Consider the following 24,656-nt stretch of genomic DNA (forward strand, 5'->3'; position numbering starts at 1 on the left):
GAAAGGGTTTTTCCCTGAAGAAGGGAGGAACTGATTGTCCACCACTCTAGTGACTGTCTGACCTGAGAGGACAACCGGAATCGGTGATCGAGCGTGAACGGGTTCTTGTCCCAGGATGACAAGAGGGCGTGCTGCAGGGGGCGAAGGTGGAACTGGGCGAACGGAGTCGCTTCCATCGCCTCCACCATTTTTCCTAGAATCCTCATGCAGAAAACTGATGGTGTGAGGGACTGGTCGGCACAGTACCCGCACCCCCTGCCGGAGGGCTAGGGCCTTGTCTCGAGGGAGACTTACAATCCCTCGGAACGTGTCGAAGATCATCCTTAAAAAGGAAATCCTCTGGGTTGGGACAAGGGATGACTTCTTTATGTTGACCAACCACCCTAAACGGGCAAGAGTATCTAGCGTGATGCTGACACTTTACTTGCATGCCCATCTTGAAGGGCCCTTGACCAAGAGGTCGTCTAAGTAAGGCAATATGACTATGCCCCGGAAGTGCAGGATGGCCATGGGGACTGCCATGACCCTTTTGAACACTCTGGGGACAGTGGCTAGCCCGAAGGGCAGTGCTGCAAACTGAAAATGTAGACCGTTGATGGCGAAGCGTAGAAACCTTGATGCGGAGGGAAAATGGGGATATGTAGACAGGCGTCCTGGCTATCGATAGAGGCTAAGTACTCTCCCTGCCCCATCGCCGACATAACTGAACGGAGAGACTTCCTCCGGAACTGTCTGATCCTGATAAATTTGTTCAAGAACTTTAGTTCCAAAACGGGCCTGACCGTCCTGTCCCTTTTGGGGACTGCAAACAGGGTGGAATAGAAGCCATGAGTCTTCTCGTTTTCCGGTACTGGAAAGATGACTCCGTTGTGGCTGAGCGAATCGATGGCTCCTAGTAGCGCCTTTGCCCGGGTATCCACCTTGGGAAGACGGGAAAGAAAAAATCGTCTTGGGGGTACCTGACAAATTCTTGTACTCTGTGGACACCAGCTCTCTCACCCATGTGTCGTGCGCGACATTGAGTTAGGCGTGGTGAAACCAGAGTAGGCGACCGCCCCCCTTGTTGGTGTCGCCTGGCAGATGCCCAGAGTAATTTGGCTGCAGATCTTTGGGACCTGGATCTTCTTGACCTGGATTGGTTAGCCCGCATTCTGCCCAATGGGTTGGCTCTATATGAGACCTGTTGGTCCCTATTTTGGTTGGGGCGCCCTGACGCGGCGGAATTAGCTGCTGTCGTCCACCCGGGGTTGTGAAAGGCTCGAAAACGCGCCTGAAACTAGTGATGAAATGGCTATTTGACCTTTTGCTGAGGAAGAAAAAAACGCTCTTGCCTCCTGTGGTGTCGGAGATGAGCTGATCTAACCTCTCTCCGAATCGGCTGCCACACTGATATGGTAGCGCTGTCAATGACTTCTTTGAGGCCGCCATGTCCTAAACTATAGAGCTCTCCTAATGGAGATTGCATTTTCGGCCGCAAGTTGGCCGCATCTAAACATGCATTGATCAAGTAGTCCCCCGCCATGTCTATTTGATTTACAATTTCTGATGCTTCAGCTGGTAGGTCTATGTCTTGCAAGGCTCTATTCGATGATTCTGACCAAGAAACCATGGCCTTGCCTACCCACGTTTCTGCGAACGAGGGAGAGAGTGCTGATCCCGATGCCTCTGAGCGAGCCAAGTTCTCTATGAGACGATCTGTGGGATCCTTAATAGAAGAACCACTAGGTACGGATAGTAGAGTTTTCGTAGCCCAATGTTGGGGATTCTGTCCACTTTTCACGGAGATCCGGGCAAACGGATACCTCGCCTCTGTGTCGTTGCACTATGTCCTCAAATTCAGGGTGAGTGCAAAATACTCTAGGGGGACGCTTGACTCGCTTAAATGACACCTTATGGCCCAAAGCCAGAGTGGAATCATCCTCAATCCCCAGCGTCTGGTTGACTGGTTCTATGAGACTGTCAACCGTTTCCTGACCCCCGGCGTATCCAGGTCAAGGGGTTCGTCCGAGTCGTAGGCAGAGCCTTGCTCGCTATCGACTGTTGGTGACGGGGAGCGAGAAGCCAAGCTCACGGATGCCGAGGCACCGAATGGACCGGGAGACGCCCAGTGGGTTCGTTTTCCCCGGGTCTGCCTGGAGTGAGAGTGGCCCCTGCTGGCTGGAAGCTCCTGTGAGGTAGAGGACCCCTCTAAGACAGGCAAGCCACTGTCCCTGCCCCTATCTGGGTACCGAAGGGACTCGATTGCTCTCGTAAGTGACGCCATGGATTGCGACAGTGATAACGCCCATTCCGGGGAACTTGGTACCCTGGTCTCGGTCGCAGAGGAGGGCTCCTGGGCGCATTCGGACTCGCAGGCTTCGCATACTCGCTTGGTCTACGCCTGCGGAAAAGAGGACCGACAGGAGATGCATGCAGCGTATAAAAACGTATGCGTCTTAGGTTTTCCTGACATGCAGTACCTGTCAGACATCCGTGCTGAAAACACCGCCGGGTGAGGGCACTCTTCGTTTCTCTTAGCGGCACCCTCTGTGGGGCTAGGGGGCAGCACTTACCCCAGTCCTGTGTCCCCTGTGTCCTAGCGTGCACGGTGTTGCTTCATTCTGCGCGCCAGACTGCGGGCGGGCCCCCGGAAGCAGAAAGGGATCCTGGGGCGGTAAATCCAAGTGCAGCCTAGCTTCGGCCTGAAGCAGGGGCCTAAATTTCTTCGGCGTCCGCCCAGGCCACGGGGCGGGGCCGCTGTGATGTGACACCGGGGGCGGGGACCGGGGACTTCCAGCCGCAGCCTAGCGACGACTGAAGCCGTGGCCTCGATTTTCACCATCCAGGTAGAAGGGAGGGGGTCCATATGAAAAAAGGACGGTGCAGGCACCCTAACTCCATCTAACCCCTTGCAGGGGTGAGGAGAGGGACCATCCGCCGCCTTGCCGCACCGCAGTCTTAGCATTGCTGGGGCAGTGGGGGCCACACGGACTACACTTTTGCCTCTGTGCAGCCTAGGGTTTAAATACGCCAGGGTGGACAGGGCTAAGTCCGGCATCATGTCCCACGGTGTGGGAGAGGATACGTGGAGGGACACTCACACGTGCTCGCCCGTTGTTGGTTTGGGGAGATCGGACCCTTTCAATAGGATCCGTCGCCCCTATCTCATCTTCATGAAAAAAGGCCGGACAAAAAAGCCCCGTTGCGGGAGAGGATACGTGGAGGGACACTCGCACGTGCTCGCCCGTTGTTGGTTTGGGGAGATCGGACCCTTTCAATAGGGTCCGTCGCCCCTGTCTTATCTTGATGGGGAAAAAGAAAAGAAAAAGAAAAAAAAAAATCAGTCTTGAGACAGACATTAAGCAAAAACTGGTTTCCGCCCGCAGTTGGGGCGAGGATGTATACGGCGGAGGAGGAGCTAACCTCTTTTTTACACTTAGTGTCAGCCTCCAGGCGGCAGAAGCATACACCCACAGTACCTGTGTCCCCCAATGAGGCGAAGGAGAAAATAACATTTTTCCTTCTTGTTAGGCCAATTTTTATTAATTTCTGAAAAGCACCCGAATGGTTAATAAACTGACAGCAGTTTTGAATATGTTGACGGGTGCTGTTTTTAAAATAGTATCACTTTTGGGGATTTTACAAAATATAGGACCGCCAAAGTAACTTCAAAAGGTAATAGGTCCCTCAAGAAATACGTTTTGTAAATTTCCTTGAAAAAAATGAAAAATTGCTGGTACAATTTTAAACTTTCTAGCACCCTAACAAAATAAAATAATATTTTAAAAATGGTGCTGATGTAACGCAGACATGAGGGAAATGATATTTTATGACTATTTTATGTGGTATGACAATCTGTATTAAAGGAATAATCATCTGAAGTTTGAAAATTGCAAATTTTTAGAATTTTTTTGTTAAACTTTTGATATTTTTATAAATAAATGTAGAAAATAGCAACATAAAATTACCATTAACATAAAGTACAATGTGTCACAAAAACATCTAAAAATCAAGGGGATCCAATACCACATAAAGTGACACTGGTCAGATTTGAAAAATTTGGCCCAGTCACTAAGGGGTTAAAGGGCCTTGCCACATGACTTGGGAAATCAAACCAGAAACTCCATTTGTAAACACATGTTTCAGAGCTTTTGCCCCTCATTAGTGCAAAGTAGTAGATCTGATATGGCTGGGATGCCTCTGACAAGGAGACTAAGGTGTAAATTTTCTTCTTGTGGAGAGTGCCAAAGCAGCGTAAAGGGTTTTAAAAGCCATTCAATTCTCCCCTGCGAATTTAAATATGCAAATAGCCTCTTCTGAGTGGAAGAGGACAGGAACTCTAGTGCCATCGATTCTGAATTGCTGGGGTCAGACTTCACAGAGCTCCACCAATCTTAAGAATATTTGAAGGGAACCTGTCACGTCATTTGTAGCATGTAAAGTTTCCCCAGTGTGTTGTTAGTGATGCAATATTCAGTGACGTCGGTTTTAGCCCACGTCACAGAATATTCTGCGCTTCTGCAGTTTATTTTGTTGCCGCGGTCTATTGGGGGACCCATGCTTGCACAATATGTAATTGTGGAGCCACACTTGCGCATTGTCTATAGGCTCCCTGCGCATGCGGCGTGACGAGCTGCTCCCCGTGCGAGAGCACTGAAGCTGTTTGTAGTTCCCAGCGTTACTGACTGTGTGCGCAGTATTTAGTTTGTCACATTATCTCATCTCTCTACAGTGAGAAGTCTTCCTAAAGGCAAACATTAGAATTTCATAACAGTAGAAGATATACAGTATAGTGGGTTATAGGCAGTGTTTTGACTAAGTACCTGCAAGACAAGCCCCATGATAGGCAATGAAAGGGAAAGTCCTGGCTCGGGAAATGGCCATCGATCGATCTGATTACAAACTAGAGCAAACAAAATTGTGTTTTTGTCAGTATGGTATATAAAAATAATGTTATAATAATCCTTAATAATCATTCTGACATAGACGATAGAGGATCAGATATAATGTTCCTCTATTCCCACAGAAGATAATCAATGGCAATGGACTGTTAGTATTCATCATTCATGCCTCAAATAGAGAGACGTATGAACCCTGAAGGATATGTAGCCTACTATCATTATTGTAGGCATGATAGACGACTACTAACAGCAAGTTGTAGATCCATAGAAGTAAACGGTACAGTGGTCATGTTTGTCTGTTACTTCTCGATTCACATAAACACAAACATTTTTTAATTCACATTTTTCCATTCACATTCTTACCAGCTTCAAGACAGGGCTCCAATTTGTTAAAATATTCAGGAGCTATAAGTTGCAGGAGTGTGTGAAATAAATTGGTGTAAGGTAAGCTGGAGAGAAGAACGAGAGACTAAAAAGAAAGTAGACAGATATGTATTCAGTGAACACTGAACGTTGAAAGGACTGATGAAAATAAAAGTGGCCATGGACTTGCATGGGTAAATGAAACCCAATAGAGGAGTACTGTATATATCAGCCATTTAGGAGGATCGATGTCACAGAAGAACATCATTTTGAGCTCAATTTCAAACGTATCTCATAACTAATGGATAATTCCTGTTTAGGTTGTTTCTGGTTTTCTATAACATACATATTTGAGCAATTAATTTTCACTCATTTATATAATTAAAGATGATTAGTACCAAGGGAGATCATGTGGATGCATCTACCGCACCTGGTAAGAGACGTGACTTCAAGGGGACCGCACCATGAACCATGAGACGCATGAATCAGAGCCTGGCTCTGGGATTTCAGCCAGATATAGTGAAAACATACAAGTAAAAGCCAACCTGAGACCATGCGTGTCAAGTGACTAGTCCTAGCTAGCGACTGGTTCCTGGCAACTTCTCCCAACCCCACTTCTCTTGAGTGACAGGTCTCTCCTTACATGTATGTATATGAAAAGACTTGTTACTCAAAGGTACAGAGAATCGGAATCTAGGACTAGTTTTCTGAGCCACATGGTTCCTGGTTGGCCTTTAAATGTATGGTTTTATCTGAAACGCCGCAGCATTTCAGAGTAAGAACATACCTGGCTAACATGACAGAGCCAGTGTCAGAATCATGGTGCCCATGGTTTTGGCAGCATGTGTATAACTGTCAGGTTCACTTTAATGGCTGTCATATTAGCCCTCCTCTAGGCCAATAAGAAAGGCATGCAAACTACAATATAGAAAAATAAACTCATTTAAAGAGGTCTGTCACTAGGACAATTCTTTTTCACACTGATTTTGAATAAACCATGTATCATCATTAAAAAGAAAAAGTCTTCAGGTTTGAGTTATTTCACAAAATGTAACCCAAATGTCGTTATCTGACTAAAATACATATCAATGTTGTTAACATCTATGTGACAATGGATTTTATACAAAAAATAAGGAAATAAGGCCTTACCTTCTGAAAATACCCTCTCTTTACAGAACTATCTTTTACTTGTCGAAAATAGACGTACCCAAAGTAATGGGCAGAATCCCTCTGTAATGACAGAAGAAAAGAGCATGGTTCATACATGGATAAAGTGAAGATCTTACTACTAGTCTTGGTTTTATGATTGCTTTTATTCGCTGTAGGCTTGAGAATGCCATTTACTTTAGGCTAGACTCACACATCCATGTGAGTGTTACCATCTGAGAAAATGAACAGATTTTATTTCTCATGTATCGTCCTAGTTGCTCCCTAGTGACATCAACTATTTTCTCATCTGACATGAAGCATGTTGGTTTATCAGAACTTTTTCATCCATTAGCACATACCATGAAACGGTTAAAAATGGATGACGCTTAGATGGAACTTTAAAGTACAAAATATGTGTTCTGTGTTATATTTTTACACAGATCCCCATAGACTTTACAGGGAGTCTGTCAGCAGGTTTTTGCTACCCATCTTTACATTGTCTGTAGACAGTGAGCTGCTTATCACATGAGGGGGCGGAGTTGGACCAGGGAGCATGTGCTTCTGTAGTTCGGACAATGACATGATAAAACCTTCACTCTAACTAAACACCACCACACAGCCAGACATGTGACACATCGTTGTGTTCAGTGTTTTACCCCCTATCTCACTGCTTTCCTTAGATTACATAGCAAAAACTTGCTGACAGATTCCCTTTATTTGCCGATTTTGACCTGCAAAACTGATAAGAATACACTGATGTGTATATGCATCAATAAAATTCTTAAAGGGGTTGTCTCGCGAGCAACGTTTTATTTTAATCAATAGATCTTATAATAATAAGTTCCACTATTGGATGTGTGTAAAAAAATGTTCCTCTGCTGAGATAATCTTATACATGTGCCCCTGCTGTGTACTGTGTAATGGCCGTGTCTGACCGTACAGGGACATATTCTGATTATACCACAGCTCCTGGGCAGTGGAGGAATCAAAAGAGAATATACAGACAGAACAGTAGAGAGTCACAGCTGATCCTTTTTGAGTTAAAACATTTCTCTGCCTGATTTTAAACAACATTTTACCTCAAAGAAAGAATCAGCTGTGAGTCCCTGCTGTCATGTCTGTATACAGTCCACTTTTGCTTCCTCCTCTGCCCAGGAGCTGTGGTATGATCAGACTATGTGTCTGTACGGTCAGACACGGCTATTACACAGTACACAGCAGGGGCACATGTATAAGACTATCTCAGCGCAGGGACATTTTTTTACACTTGGCGATGCACCAGCGATCCCGACAACGATATGACCCAAACAGGCAGATCTCACCAGCGACATAGCAGCGGTCGGCGGTCGCTACTTACCTGTCAGATGAGGCGATGAAGACGTCCTCCTGCCCACGTCCACGCGTTGCTCGTCGCCACAGCAGGAAGCAGACGACGAGAAACGACCCAGGACGTTCTCGCGCGATCAGTGATAACCAGCAGGGGAGCCGGTCGGAGGTAAGTATCAGACATAGCGCTATCGCTAGCAATATCGCTGCTGCGCCCCAAAACCAGTGACGTTATAGCGATATTGCTAGCGATATCGCTTAGTGTGACGGGGCCTTTACACACATCCAATTGTGGAATTTATTATTATAAGATCTATTGATTAACATAAAACGTTGCTCATGAGACAACCCCTTTAAGAATTTTATTGATGCATATACACATCAGAAATTATTTTTATTCCAAGATCTGGTGATTAAAGTGAACTTAGTTCATGAGAAAACACCTTTAACCCCTTTACCCCCAAGGGTGGTTTGCACGTTCATGATTGGGCCAATTTTTACAATTCTGACCACTGTACCTTTATGAGGTAATAACTCTGAAACGCTTCCATGGATCCCGGTGATTCTGACATTGTTTTCTCGTGACATATTGTACTTCATGTTAGTGGTAAAATTTCATTCATATAACTTGCGTTTATTTGTGAAAAAAACGGAAATTTGGTGAAAATTTGGCAAATTTCGCAATTTTACAACTTTGAATTTTTATGCTCTTAATTCACAGAGATATGGCACACAAAAAAAATAATACGTAACATTTCCCACATGTTTACTTTACATCACAATTTGTGAACCAAATTTTTTTTGCTAGGAAGTTATAAGGGTTAAAAGTTGACCAGCGATTTCTAATTTTTACAACACTATTTCATTTTTAGGGACCACATCACATTTGAAGTCACTTTGTGGGGTCTATATGATAGAAAATACCCAAAAGTGACACCATTCTAAAAACTGCAACCCTCAAGGTACTCAAAACCAGATTCAAGAAGTTTATTAACCCTTCAGGTGCATCACAGGAATTTTTTGAATGTTTAAAAAAAAAAATGAACATTTAACTTTTTTTCACAAACAAAATTACTTCAGGTCCAATTTTTTTATTTTACCAAGGGTAACAGGGGAAATTGGACTGCAAAAGTTATTGTGCAATTTGTCCTGAGTTCGCTAATACCTGATATGTGGGGGGGAACCACTGTTTCAGTGCACGGCAGAGCTCAGAAGGGAAGGAGTGCCGTTTGAATTTTCACTGCAAAATTGGCTGGAATTCAGATCGGACTCCATGTCACGTTTGGAGAGCTCCTAATGTGCCTAAACAGTGGAAACACCCCACAAATCACACCATTTTGGAAACTAGACCCCCCAAGGAATTTATCTAGATGTGTGGTGAGAAATTTTAACCCCCCAAGGGCTTCACAGAGGTTTATAACTTACAGCCGTAACATTAAAAAAATCATATTTTTTCCACAAAAATGATCTTTTCACCCCCAATTTTTATTTTCCCAAGGGTAACAGGACCCCAAAAGTTATTGTGCAATTTGTCCTGAGTATGCTGATACCCCACATGTGGTGGTAAACCACTATTTGGGCGCATGGCACAGCTCGGAAGGGAAGCAGCGCCATTTTACTTTTTTGGCTGGAATTGAGATTGGACGCCATGTCGCGTTTGGAAAGCCCCTGATGTGCCAAAACAGTGGAAACCCACCACAAATGACACCATTTTGGAAACTAGACCCCCCAAGGAACTTATCTAGATGTGTGGGGAGCACTTTAAACCCTCAAGTGCTTCACAGAAGTTTATAAGGCACGGGCGTGAAAATAAAAAAAAAATCACATTTTTTCCACAAACCTGATCTTTTAGTCCCCAATTTTTTATTTTCCCAAGGGTAAGACGAGAAATTGGACCCCAAAAGTTGTTGTCCAATTTGTCCTGAGTACGCTGATATCCCACTTGTGGGATAAAACTACTGTGTGTGCACACGTCGGGGCTCGGAACGGAAGTAGTGACGGTTTGGAATGCAGACTTTGATGGAATGGTCTGCGGGTGTCATGTTGCCTTTTGAGAGCCCCTGATGTGCCGAAACTGTGGAAATCCCCCACAAGTGACCCCATTTTGGAAACTAGACACCTCAAGGAACTTATCTAGATGTGTGGTGAGCACTTTGAACCCCCAAGTGCTTCACAGAAGTTTATAACACCCGGGCGTGAAAATAAAAAAATCATATTTTTTCCACAATCATGATCATTTAGTCCCCAATTTTTTATTTTCCCAAGGGTAAGAGGAGAAATTGGACCCCAAAAGTTGTTGTCCAATTTATCCTGAGTACGCTGATATCCCATATGTGGGAGAAAACTACTGTATGGGCACACGTCAGGGCTCGGAACGGAAGTAGTGACGTTTTGGAATGCAGACTTTGATGGAATGGTCTGCGGGTGTCATGTTGCATTTGGAGAGCCTCTGATGTGCCTAATCTGTTGAAACCCCCACAAGTGACCCCATTTTGGAAACTAGACCCCCTAGGAACTTATTTAGATGTGTGGTGAGCACTTTGAACCCTTAAGTGCTTCACAGAAGTTTATAACGTAGAGCCATAAAAATAAAAAAATCATATTTTTTTCCACAAAAATGATATTTTTGCCCCCAAATTTTTATTTTCCTAAGGGTAACAGGAGAAATTGGACCCCAAAAGTTGTTGTACAATTTGTCCTGAGTAGGCTGATACCCCATATGTTGGGGTAAACTACTGTTTGGGCACATGGCAGAGCTTGAAAGGGAAGGAGCACCGTTTGACTTTTTCAACGCAGACTCCAACCCTAACCCCAACACACCCCTAACCCTAATCTCAGCCCTAACCCTAACCCTAGCCCTAGTGGGAAAATGGAAATAAATACATTTTTTTTCATTTTATTATTTTTCCCTAACTAAGGGGGTGATAAAGGGGGGTTTGATTTACTATTTATGGCGGGTTTTTATACTTGGCAGCTGTCACACGCTAAAAGGCTCTTTATATTGTAAAAATAGTTTTTGTATCACCACATTTTGAGAGCTATAATTTTTCCATATTTTGACCCACCGAGTCATGTGAGATCTTATTTTTTGCAGGATGAGTTGACATTTTTATTGGTACCATATTCGGGCATGTGGCTTTTTTTATCGCTTTTTATTCAGATTTTTGGGACGCAGAATGAACAAAAGCCAGCATTTCATGAATTTCTTTTGGGGGGTGCGCTTACACCGTTCCGCGTCCGGTAAAATTGATAAAGCAGTTTTATTCTTTGGGTCAGTACGATTGCAGCGATAATTCATTTATGTCGTTTTTTTATGTTTTGGCGCTTTTATATAAAAACAATTTTATATAAAAAATAATTATTTGTGCATCGCTTTATTCTGCGAGATATATATATTTTTTTTTTCGCTGATGACGCTGTGTGGCAGCTCGTTTTTTGAGGGACAAGATGACGTTTTCAGCAGTATCATGGTTATTTGTATCTGTCCTTTTGATCGCGCGTTATTGCACTTTTTGTTCGGCGGTATGATGATAAAGCATTATTTTTTGCTTTGTTTTTTATTCTTATTTTTTAAAGGGTTCAATAAAGGGGTTAACTAGTGGGACAGTTTTATAGGGCGGGTCGTTACGGACACGGCGATGCTAAATATATGTACTTTTATTGCTTTTTTTTTATTTCCAAAAAATGAATTTATTAACGATTATTTTTTTTTTCGTATTTATTTAGCGATTTTTCATAAATTATTTTTACACTTTTTTTTTTTTTAACTTTATTACTTGTCCCGGGGGGACATCACTGTCATGTGTCAGATCGCTGATCTGACATGTCACACAGCACTGTGTCAGATCAGCGATCTAACAGGTGCTGCACAAGGTTTCCTCATGTCTGCGCTCTGCAGGCACTGAGGAAACCGCCTCCCTGCAGGACCCCGAAGGCCCCTGCGGCCATATTGGCTCCAGGGACCTGCAGGGAAGGAGGCCCACAGAGCAGCCATCGCGCTGCGCTGGGGGTCTCAGGGAAGCACGGAGGGAGTCCCCTCCCTCCCGATGCTTCCCTGATCCTCTGGTACACTGCGATCATGTTTGATCGCAGTGTGCCGGGGTTAACGTGCTGGGGCGGTCCATGAACGCCCCTGACACATAATCCTGGGTGTCAGCTATAAAGTGAGTACTGTTGTTTTTAAACCAGGTAATGGTACTTTTGGCAGTGTGGACAAGTTCTGCTGGAGAATGAAGAGGGAAGCATGAAGTGCTCTACAATTTCCTGGTAGACGGCTGCGCTGACTTTGGTCTTGATAAAACACAGTGGATGTACACCAGCAGATGACATGGCTCCCCAAACCATCACTGATTGTGGAAACTTCACACTAGACCTCAAGCATCTTGTATTGTCTGTCTCTCCACTCTTCCCCCAGACCCTGGGACCTTGATTTCCAAATGAAATGCAAACTTTATATTCATCTGAAAACAGCACCTTGAACCACTGAGCAACAGTCCAGTTTATTTTCTTCTTGGCCCCAGGTTAGATGCTTCTGGTGTTGTCTATTGGTCATGAGTGGCTTGACACAAGGAATGCGACACTTGTAGCCCATGTCCTGGATACATCTGTGTATGGCGGCTCTTGAAGCAATGACTCCAGCAGCAGTCCACTCCTTGTGAATCTCCCCCAAATTGTTGAATGTCCTTTTCTTAACAATCCTTTCAAGGCTGCGGTTATCCCAGTTGCTTGTGCACCTTTTCCTACCACACTTTTTCCTTCCACTCAACTTTCCATTACTATGCTTGGATACAACACTCTGTGAACAGCCAGCTTCTTTAACAATGAACTTTTGTGGCTTACCCTCTTTGTGGAGTGTGTCCCCATGACTGTGGAGCCCACTGAAACAGACTAAAGGGACGTTTCTGAAAGCTTAGGAAGCTTTGCAGGTGTTTTTATTAATTATTCTAATTTACTGAGATAATGACTTTTGGGTTTTCATTGGCTGAAATGGATCACTTTGTAATGACTCTATATAATATGAGCTTCACTTTTTGTATTGAAGAACTGAAATAAATTAACTTTTTGATGATATTCTCATTTAGTGAGAAGCACTTGCATGTAAATCGTGATTCAAAAAGGATTGTGGAAAAATTATAGCCTCTGTATTCATAACTGAGAGAATGTAACATAAATTTATTCACAAGACTGCCAAATATAATAACACTTTGTGACTTATTTCTGTGTGGCTACTTCAAGGGCTGCCCACCATTCCCTCTTCCCACAACCATAGCATATTAATGAGCTGAGATAAAGCATCACTGAAACAGTGGATTGCATACCCGAGGATATTCTGGCACACGTCTGCAAGCCATAGTAGCATGTTTTGCCATGCAGAATGCTCACATACCAAGCCTAAGGGTATGTGCACACGTAGTGAAATCTGCTGCGTTTCCGCAGCGGTTTTGGCTCTGCGGAAACGCAGCCGATTCTGCTTAGTTGTACAGTACCTTTATTTTCAATGGAAAAAAAACGCAGTGCACATGTTGCGGATTTTTCCGCGCGGTTTTGCTGCGGTTTACAATCCGCATCATGTCAATTGTTTGGTGCAGAAATGCTGCAGTTGGATTTTTATTTAACAAAGTGGTCCCTCAACTTGATTTGTGACATACCGTTTATTGTACTTTATCCATTACTTCGATCGCTATGTTTGCGCTTGCACTTGATTTTGTATGATCTAACGTCTGTTGCGTCAATTAACTCAATGTTATTGTCTTGTTTTGTTTTGAAAATGAATAAAACTTTGGAAAAGAAACGCTGCAGTTTTACACCTCATCCATTATGAGGTGTAAAACCGCAGATAAACCGCAGGACTTTTGTCCTGCGGATTTACCTGCGGTTTTCTCTCCAAAATCCGCACACCCAAAAAAAACTACGTGTGCATATACCCTAAGGCACCTGACAACAGCTAGTCATTCAGGATGTCAGTTGTCCAATATCCACCAATCTGACAATGATTAAGTAATCAATATAAAAGTAAGGGAATAACTCTTTAATTATAGGAGAGTACATGTATCAGCAATAATAGCAGGAGTCACATGCAGTCTGGTGTTGCAGTGTTAAAAAGCGACTCCTGGGACATTTTGGAGAAATTGCCACACAAATGGTTGACCAAACAAATTAAAATAAGGCCAAGATGTCAGTGTAACCAGGAATGAAGACTATCAAGGTTTGACAACTGTACATTATGCCAATCCACACTATTATTCCAAAAGTAGGAACCGAGTGACGTTCCCATTGGAAGGTCTCTGCACGGCATTACTAATGTTGTCTCCTGACCAATTTCTGGCTATCATTGTATCCAAGACAAAACCAGTACTCATCGCTGAAGAGTATAGGCCTCCATTCTTGCCTCCACTGCTGCCTTGCTTTGTACCACGATAGACTTTGAGATTGGTGGTGTAAAGTCAAAAGTGTAAAGTCAATGGATCTCCTATATCTAGATGTCTATCTCATAGTCGAATGTAATGCAAACACCTTCTGATGGTTTGTGTAGACACTGTTGGACAACTTTGGCTTGGTATGTTACACCTAATGCTTGGAATCTGACGATATCACATGACAACGTCATAAGGAGGCCTTCATATGGATAGTCACACCGGGCCTATTCTCTGGATTATAGTGTGGTGTGGCATAAAGTACGGTACTCGACCCCTCTAATTTTAATTCCAAGTACACAAACAGTTCAGTGTTACAATGATTTGATCATGGAACCAGTGGTACGGCCATTTTTCCAAAGGTTCTCCAAACTATTCCGTCATATCTCCTCCAGTCCATTTCCCCAGCTGTAACCACTCGCCTAACCAAAATATTCAACATCTCTCTTTTTCTGTATCTTTCCCTCCCTCATTTAAGCATGCCATCATACATCCATTACTTAAAAAATCCCTCGACCAAAACTGTGCTGCCAACTATAGACCTGTCTCTAACCTTCCTTAATGTCAGGATCCTGTCAGCGTCAGCAAGCTGCCACGGCTGAGCAGGGTGACTTACCCACACTACGGGAGGGCCCGGGGTCCGATACTGCAGGGAAAGTTCAGGCAGACAGGACCTGCGACGCTGAAAGTAGTAAAGAGTACAAGGACCTACTGTTAGGGCTGGCGGAACGCACCAAATTATAAAATATTAGAAGGTGCGTTCGCAGCCCGGGGTCCACCGTGCAGAGGTGGTACACTGCTGCTAAGTAATGGCGGAAGAATTAAGCGGTGTGAAACCAGTCACACGTGGGTTTCGTCACCCAATGTGAACAGGGGCGAACTCTGTTAATGCACAGAGCCGCACAACCGTTGAACGTAGATGCCGGAGCCTGTTAAGCTCACAGAGCCCGGCCAAAAGAGCGCACAGTGTACGGCCACAGAACTCTACCCCAAGGACACGGGGTTAGAGTCCTAGGCCCACTGAACGCGCGGCGTTGCTGCCGCGAACGCCGCTATAGACGCTGGCTATGGAGCACGTGCACTGAGGCGTGCCGAGTCCCTGGTGAGGACTGATGCCTGACTCAACCTCTGTCCTACCTACGCCTAAGCCTGGGCGCTAGCAGGCTAGGTTGCACAACACATGCGTACCAAGGGTAGGGGTTTCTTAATGAGTCATACACCAGAGACATTCATGCGTGCATACATCACTCACTCCACATAGTCTGTAAATACAGTCTTATCCTAGCGCATGGCCGAGCGGCCATGCGAACCTTTTATAGCCGCGAGCGTCCGGGACCTTCCTGGCTTCTTGGATGGGCCAATCCGAACAGGACCTGAGCACGTGACCTTCGATCTCCAATGAGAGATCACTCCACGGGCATGCTCAGTGGCCCAACATGGGGACTTAGTCCCTGGAGAATCCCGCTGCTGAGCAGCATGTATTGTCATAGCTGCGCCAGAGGTGGCAGCAGCAAGCAAACCCATGGAGCTGGTCTGGGCAGAGCGCCTGGACCGACGAGTTTGATGAGCGACCTCCTCTGCGGCTGGAGAGGAATGGGAGACCGCTGGAAGTAAGGATCGGGATTCTCGCTGTGCAGCGACAGAAATCCGACGCCTAACACCTATGATCATGTGACTGCAGGGGGCGGGGCTTAGCATCCTACTGCTGCAGATGATGTAATATACTTACTACAGGGATACTGTAGTAAAGGAGAGGGAAACTCAGGTCAGACAAGCAGAGGCATACACGGAGAGGGCGGTGCGGTACCAGAGGGACGAGCAGAGAGTAGTCATGTCACAGGCAGAGAGTCATACACAGAGAGGGTAGCGCAGTACAAGAGGGACAGGCAGAACTCGTAACAGGGACGGAACCGGATCAAAACCAAACAAGCAACAAGTTATCAGGCACAAGGCACACGTACGCAAGGAGTCAACTAACTCAGCCGAGGGCAGGAGTATAACTGACACCGGACCTAGGTCGAGTGGCCACTAAATAGCCGCCCTCTGCCAGAGAGAGTCAGAAACAATTAACCCCTGTCTGACCAGGATGAGCCAAAGACAAAACCCCTTCCTGGATCATGACAGTACCCCCCTCTCAACGGGGGGCCACTGGACCCCCGGGTCTCTCAGGATACCTGGCATGAAAGGCCCGGACCAACCGATCCGCATGAACTGATCAGGCAGGAACCCACGACCGGTCCTCAGGACCGTAGCCTTTCCAATGCACAAGATATTGAAGAGCGCAACGGACCAACCTAGAGTCAACAATTCGTTACACCTCGTACTCAGACTGCCCGTCTACCAAAACCGGTGGCGGGGAAGACGATGATCCCTCCCCACAGGACCCCACAGGTTTCAAAAGGGCCCTATGGAAAACGTTGGGGATCCGTAGGGACGTCGGGAGACGCAACCGAAAAGCCACCGGGTTAACCGCTTCGGTAATTTCATAGGGACCAATAAATTTAGGTCCAAGCTTCGCAGAGAGGACCTTGAGCCTTATGTTCTTGGTAGACAGCCATACCTTATCCCCAGCCTGGAACACCGGCCCCATGGACCGGTTTTTAGTCTGCAAAAAACTTATATTTAGTCTGAGCCTTCGTAATGTTACTTTGGACCTCCCGCCATACCTCCCCAACCGCTGGATAGTCTCATCCACCCCAGGACACCCAAAGTCCAAAAGGGAGAACTCTCCAATATGTGGATGAAACCCATAGTTGCAGAAAAAGGGGGATGTACCCTTAGACTGGTTAATGCGGTTGTTAAACGCAAACTCGGCCAAAGGTAACGCAGTACACCAATCATCCTTTCGGGCTGAGGTCAGGCAACGCAGAATTTGCTCCAGAGACTGATTGGTCCGCTCAGTCTGCCATTTAGTCTCTGGATGATAAGCGGATGAAAAAGACAGACCAATACCCAACCTCTTGCAAAATGCCCTCCAAAATCTGGAAACAAATTGTACCCCCGTATCAGACACCACATTCAAGGGTACCCCATGCAACCGCACCACATGCTCAACAAACAATCTGGACAATGTTTCCACATTAGGCAAAGCCGCCAAGGGTACAAAATGTGCCTGCTTACTAAACCTGTCCACCACTACCCAAATGACGGTATTACCCTTGGAAGGGGGAAGATTGGTGATGAAATCCATGGACAAATGGGTCCATGGTCTATCAGGAATTGGCAGTGGCACCAATTCCCCGGCCGGCCGGTTATGGGGTGTTTTCGCAAGGTTACATACACCAAAAGCAGACACAAATTCCCCAACATCAGAGGATAAAGAAGACCATCAGAATATCCTAGCGATGGCCTTCCGGGTAGCCGAGATCCCTGGATGTCCACCCAGAACTGAGTCGTGGAACTCCCGAAGGACCCTGAGACGAAATTGAACTGGTACAAAAAGTTTATCCACCGGCTTAGTCGGAGGGGCAAGAGACTGAGCTTCCCGAATCTCCCACTCCAACACATTAGAGATACCTGCCACCACCATCTCAGGCTGAAGAATGGAGGATGGAGGTTCGGGGGGAGACACTGGATCCAGACTGCATGACAAGGCATCAGCAATGACATTTTTGGATCCTGGCCAAAAAGTGATGGAGAACTGGAATCGGGAAAAAAAAAGTGACCATCTAGCCTGTCTAGGAGTCAACCTTTTAGCTGACTCAATGTAAGCTAGGTTCTTGTGGTCTGTAACCACGGTAATAGGATGGACAGCCCCCGCCAAAAAATGCCTCCATTCTTCAAAAGCCAACTTCACGGCCAGAAGTTCTCGATTCCCAACATCATAGTTTCTCTCCGCAGGGGAGAATTTCTTAGAGAAAAAGGCACAGGGTCTCAAATTAGTCAAAGTGGCGGGTCCTTGGGATAACACCACCCCCACCTCTGAGGCGTCCACCTCAGCAATAAATGGTTCAGACGGGTCCGGGTGAATAAGAACCGGAGCAGACATGAAACATTTTTTTAAAAACTGAAACGCTGCCATCGTTGCGGCTGACCAATTCTTGATATCGACCCCCTTTTGAGTCATATCTGTGAGAGGTTTAACTACCTGTGAGAACCCCCTTATAAACTTGCGATAATAATTAGCGAATCCTAGGAAACGCTGCAGAGCCTTCAAATCACAAGGTTGAACCCAATCGACAATGGCCTGCACCTTATTAGGATCCATGCGATACCCCTCAGCAGACACAATGAATCCCAGAAAAGACAGTTCCTGAACAAAAAATAAACATTTCTCAAGCTTAGCAAATAGACAGTTCTCCCGGAGCCTTTGGAGAACCGCCCGAATATGACCAATGTGAGCCTGTTTATCAGGTGAGTAGATAAGTATGTCATCCAAATACACAACCATAAAACGCCCAATAAAATCAGAGAACACATGATTGATGACATTTTGGAAGACTGCTGGAGCATTGGTCAGACCGAAAGGCATGACCAAGTTCTCAAACAACCCTTCAGTAGTGAGAAAAGCAGTTTTCTACTCATCTCCCTCCTGTACCCGGATAAGGTTATATGCTCCCCGTAGATCCAATTTCGAAAACTACTTAGCCTCAGACAACTGGTTGTACAAATCAGGAATAAGTGGGAGGGGGTATTTCTCACAGTTATCTTGTTTAACTCTCGAAAATCGAGGCATGGGCGCAATCCACCGTCCTTTTTCTTTACGAAAAAGAACCCTGCCGCCACGGGAGAGACAGAAGGATGAATGTGTCCTTTACGGAGACTCTCGGAAATGTATTCTTTCATAGCAGCCCGCTCGGTACCCGAGAGGTTATACAAGCGGGCCTTGGGCAATTTAGCACCTGGCGCCACGTCAATGGCACAATCAAATGGGCGGTGTGGTGGTAAAACTTCAGCCTCTTTTTCAGAGAAAACGTCCATATAGTCCTTCAGGTACTCCGGAATACCTTCCAGACCAACGGACGACACAGACACAGTAGCAAGACATCTTTCAGAACAATTAGGTCCCCATTTAACAATATCCCGGGAACCCCAGTCAATAATCGGGTTATGCCGTTCCAACCAGGGAAACCCTAACACCAGGCCAGTAGAGAGGTTATCCAAAACAAAACATAACATACGCTCCTGGTGAAGGGCCCCCACCCTGACGGTGAATTCTTCAGAAACAAAATGGAAACCGTCCTTGGTGAGAGGTGTAGAATCAATGGCCATTATTTTTATAGGAGTCTCCAACCTAACTGTCCCTAATCTACAGCTGGCCACCAGCTTGGAGTCAATCAGGTTCAAGGATGACCCACAGTCCACAAATGCCGAAGTAGGGAAAAAACAGTTCTTAACACCAAGTTCCACCTTTAACAGTATCTTAGAAAATGAAGAAAGGGGTACCTGAGAGTCTGAGTGACCTCCAAGATGATCACCCAGACTCAGCCACTCGTTAGTCGGTGGGCAGGAGGGACAGTCCTTTTTCCAATGTCCAGAATCACCGCAGTAAAAACACAGTTTTCCTAAGCGCCGTCGTCTTCTTTCTTTCTCTTTGAGGTCGATGGTTCCCATCTCCATGGTCTCCAATGTAGGACTGGCGCCCCTTCTGCGGGAGAATAACGGGGTCTCAATCTGCATTACTCCTCTCGCCCGTAGCCTGTGATTCATTCGGATGGCCTGTGTCATAGTATCCTTCAGAGAATCAGGCGGAGGGTGAAGTGCCAAGGCATCTTTCAGATGTTCAGACAGGCCTCTACGGAACAAGCCCTGGAGGGCGGCATCATCCCAAAAGACCTCAGCAGCCCAGCGTCTGAACTCTGAGCAAAACCACTCGGCTGAGTGCTTCCCCTGACATACACTCATCACCATGCAGTGGCGTAGGAAGGGGGGTGTGGGGGGGGGCGGGCCGCCCCAGGCGGCACGTGTGTGAGGGCGGCGCAGCACGGCAGGAGCAGAAATTCCTCCTCTCTGTGCTGTGGGAGAGAAGCGTGGAGGCGGCCGAGGCGCAGGTGGGTCACTCACCATTTGGGAGGAGGATGCTCTGCCTCTCCCCAGCCTCCCTCCATGCTCAGTCAGCTGCTGAGCTCTCCCTGCGGGCGGCTTCCTTCATCAGTGTCACACAGTCACACACACACACAGCAGGCAGCCGCAGGCAGCCTGTGTAAGTGTAACTTATACTGTGGCCAGGGGCAGAGGAGGCGGAGCTGAGCCTGCACATTACTGTCTGTGCTGTCTGGGAGCAGGCAGTGTGTCAGAATGTCTGTGTGATTAATCATTAACATCCCTAACCAGTAACCGCCCAGGCCGGTACCCCCTCCTAAGCGCGGCCATTTTATTCCTTTCCAGACCCCGCATCCGTGCAGGCCATTCACTGCCCGGGGGGGTGCCAAATTGAGGAACAGCCCCGGGCGGCAAAAGCTCTAGCTACGCCTCTGTCACCATGTCCTCAGCCATACGCACCCAATCAGGCTCATCATAAATATACCCCAGGGCCTCAAAAAATGCATCCACTGACATACGCTCAGGGGCAGTGGTAGGAAGGGAGAAAGCCCAGGCCTGGGGGGCTCTCCTTAACAGAGATATAATGACCCCACTCTCTGACTTTCATCCCCAGAAGAGTGCGGTCTTAATGAGAAAAAAAGCTTACAGCCCTGCTTGAAAACTTTAAATTCCTTTTTATCTCCAGAAAAGGTATCCAGCAATTTAACCGGGGACTCAAGGGAAACTAGTGTAACATCCTGAGCCCCCGATGATAAAGCCTCCTGCACAGTGTCAGCGATCAGCTGCTGAGACTGAGCCAGGACTCGTTGTTCCCCAATGAGTTTCTGAGACATCTGAGTCAGGTGCTTTACCTGCTAAGAAAGAGCGTGCATAGGCTCCATCACACACACAGTAGAAAAAAAAAGGTAACGGTCAGTTATAATGTCAGGATCCTGTCAGCGTCAGCAAGCTGCCACGACTGAACAGGGTGACTTACCCACACTACGGGAGGGCCCGGGGTCCGAAACTGCAGGGAAAGTTCAGGCAGACAGGACCTGTGACGCTGAAACTAGGAAAGAGTGCAAGGACCTACGATCATGTGACTGCAGGGGGCGGGGCTTAGCGTCCTACTGCTGCAGATGATGTAATATACTTACTACAGGGATACTGTAGTAAAGGAGAGGGAAACTCAGGTCAGACAAGCAGAGGTCATACACGGAGAGGGTGGCGCGGTACCAGAGGGACGAGCAGAGAGTAGTCAGGTCACAGGCAGAGAGTCATACACAGAGAGGGTAGTGCAGTACAAGAGGGACAGGCAGAACTCGTAACAGGGACGGAACCGGATCAAAACCAAACAAGCAACAAGTTATCAGGCACAAGGCACATGTACGCAAGGGGTCAACTAACTCTGCCGAGGGCAGGAGTATAACTGACACCGGACCTAGGTCGAGTGGCCACTAAATTGCCGCCCTCTGCCAGAGAGAGTCAGAAACAATTAACACCTGTCTGACCAGAACGGGCAAAAGACAAAACCCCTTCCTGGATCATGACACCTTCATCTCTAAACTCCTGGAAAGCTTGGTCCACTCCCATCTAATATGCTATCTCTCAGATAACTCTCTTCTCAACCCTCTTCAATCCGGCTTCCGATCTTTAGACCCTACTGAAACTGCCCTCATTAAAGTCTCTAATGATCTACTAACAGCTAAATCTAATGGTCACTGCTCCTGGATCTCTTGCAGCATTCGACACTGAGGATCATCAGCTCCTCCTCACTATGCTCCACTCCATCGGCCTCAAGGACACCGTTCTCTCCTGGTTCTGCAGTCAGGATTATATTCCTCACCAATCGTTACACCGATACCTCTACCCTGTGCCAGTCATTGCACTGATTACCCATCACTCCAGAATTCAATATAAACTTATCACTCTCACCCACAAAGCACTTCACAGTTCAGCACCACCCTACATCTCCTCCCTCGTCTCAGTCTACCACCCTACCTGTGCCCTCTGTTCTGCTAATGACCTGAGGTTAACATTTTCAATAATCAAAACTTCCCACTCCCGTCTCCAACACTTCTCACGTGCTGCGCCACTTCTTTGGAATGCACTACCCAGGATAATTATTAATCCCCAATACCCACAGTTTTAAGCGTGCCCTAAAAACACATTTCTTCAGACTGGCCTACCGCCTCAGCACATTAATCTAACTATCCTTGTGTGGCGCATTCAACATTTTTACAATAACCAGGTTCCTCGTATCATGTTCTCACATGCTTTATGCATTAATAGCCCTCTGTGTCTTTACTTTCACGTATTCTGGCTGATAACCGGTTCATGCAGAATTACATGGACACCCGATGTCTTACATTTTGGCTGGTCAGAACAATGAAAGCAATTGTTACCATCCCCCTTTCGTGTCTCCCTTATTTTCTCATACATTGTTAGCTTGTGAGCAGGGCCCTCACTCCTCTTTGTATCTGTTGATTTATGTGATTATTGCTATGCTGTAATGTCTTTTATTGGCTGTACAATTCCCTTCTAAAATGTAAAGTGCTGAGGAATATGTTGACGCTATAGAAATAAAATAATAATAATAATAATAATAATAATGTGTGCTAGGAGTCAATTTAAATACAACGCTAGGACACATGGCCTAGAAGTGCTACCATGGCCTGCAGTGTCTCCGCAGTTGTCTTCCATCAGCCAAATCTGGGACATCATTGGTCGGCAGTGGAAGCTGTGTATTTCTGTGAGTGGCGCTCATATTCGACACTAAACAAACTGAGATGTTTTGAAAATGTTGTTTCCATTTTCTTATCGTTAAAAATACAATCCTGTGTTTTCCATACTTCAACACATTTTCTTTCCTGATGTTGTAATTTCAGTGCTGACAAGTTTATAGGTGTGTGTGTATTTTTTCTCTCTGGATTCAATGTATATGGTAGTGCATTAATTTCATAAAAATAAATGTAACTCAAATGATTAACACAATTTATCGTGAGTGCCTGTGACTATATTCCATATGACAGATCTATTATAACTTTTTTTGCAACCATTCTGAAGGCATCCTAGAGACTTGGGTGTGTCAGCTCTTCGCATTTTTATATCACACAGGAAAATATAACTAGAGTAATTTTCCCATTAAAATACAACATTATCTCGATGGTAAAAATAACTCACCAGCAGTGTGAACAAAGTCTTACCAACATGTAATGCTATACAGTATAAAGAAGCCTAATATTCCTGGAAGGGAATATTCAATAACTGAGCTGACCTGCAGCGTAACAGGAGCATCTCGATTATATTTCTCATCTTCATGAAGGGAATTTCTATGTCCTGAAGAGCGACGCATACGAAATGTAAACTGTGTGTCCCCCAGACAACCTGCAGTGGGAATATCACAAAATACAGTACATGTACTTACAGGTTCACATTCAGCATTCATTTATGTCAGTGAACAGGATTTAAATCAATTAAAACTATTCAGAATCAGTGCTTGAAACGCATGAGTAATGTCAAACTTCATCAAAAACTTCCAAAAGATGGAACATTTCCTGAAGAGGATTACATTAGAAAACTTGATGGTATTGACTACCTCAAAAAACCTTTGAGTGCAGAGGACTGCTTCTACGGCAGATCCAGTTACAGTGAAAAACAAAACAAAAAATAAAATAATTAATTCCCACAAAAGCACATAACCTTTTGGTAGACTCTGTGTAACCCATAAAATACAAAATAAATATATCAAAATAGAAAAAGGCTGACCACACAAAATCACAATAAATAACCTCAGCCAAGACCCTAGCCTACACATATGACAAGTTACATAGTAAAATATATGTTAGACCATGCTGCCCCAAACTACAAAGTTTGGTACATTCTATTTTATTATACAGTCATGGCTGAAAGTGTTAGCACCCTTGAAATTGTTCCAGAAAATTAAATATTTCTCCCAGAAACTTATTGTAATAATACATCCTTTCCTATACACATGTTTATATGTTTATTTCCTTTGTGTGTATTGGAACAACACAAAAAAAGAGAAAAAAAAAAGCTAATGAGACATAATTTAACACAAAACCCCCAAAATGGGCCTGACAAAATTGTTGGGTCCCTCAACTTAATATTTGGTTGCACACTCTTCGGAATAAATACCGTAATTTTCAAACTATAAGACTCACTTTTTTCCCACAAATTTGGGAAGGAAATCTTATAATCCGAATGTAGCTTACCGTGGGAGGAGGGAAGGCGAATGTGTTGGAGCAGGATCCTAGGAGGCTGCTGCAGGAAGTCCCAGGACTGGGTGCAGCGAGGTCCCAGGACGCTACTTCAGGAAGCTAGCGGTGAAGGCGGCGACGGGACTGGAGCGATGCTGCCGGTACCGGACTGGAAGGAGGGGTGTGAAGCAGTGCGATGTGAGGCTGTGGCGGGCCCTGGGCTTTCAGAAAATGTCGGGAATCCTCACACTTTCATTCATTTTCACTGCAATGGATTTTCTGAGATCCCGAGATCTCAATCTGCGCTTAATCTGCCTCCAGCATCCATTTTCCAGAAGTCCACC

At 45.5% G+C, this 24,656-nt stretch overlaps 1 protein-coding gene across 4 annotated transcripts in view; it reads right to left on the bottom strand.

Annotated features, from left to right (window-relative positions):
- The window catches only part of DENND6B (DENN domain containing 6B), a 108,459-nt gene that overhangs the window by 62,597 nt on the left and 21,206 nt on the right, over positions 1-24,656 (bottom strand). For 3 of the 4 annotated variants that reach the window (XM_073579258.1, XM_073579259.1, XM_073579260.1), the window contains exons 4-7: positions 23,370-23,479; positions 6,393-6,473; positions 5,244-5,349; positions 4,803-4,882 (exon numbers count right to left, since the gene is read on the bottom strand). In XM_073579258.1, the coding sequence (XP_073435359.1) occupies positions 4,803-4,882; positions 5,244-5,349; positions 6,393-6,473; positions 23,370-23,479 (377 nt within the window). The remainder of the gene's footprint in view (positions 1-4,802; positions 4,883-5,243; positions 5,350-6,392; positions 6,474-23,369; positions 23,480-24,656) is intronic. The other variant, XM_073579261.1, reaches the window with a different exon arrangement.

This window comes from Dendrobates tinctorius, unplaced genomic scaffold, assembly GCF_039654945.1.
Source record: "Dendrobates tinctorius isolate UK_male_01 unplaced genomic scaffold, ASM3965494v1 ptg000062l, whole genome shotgun sequence".
In the NCBI taxonomy this organism is placed as follows: domain Eukaryota; kingdom Metazoa; phylum Chordata; class Amphibia; order Anura; family Dendrobatidae; genus Dendrobates; species Dendrobates tinctorius.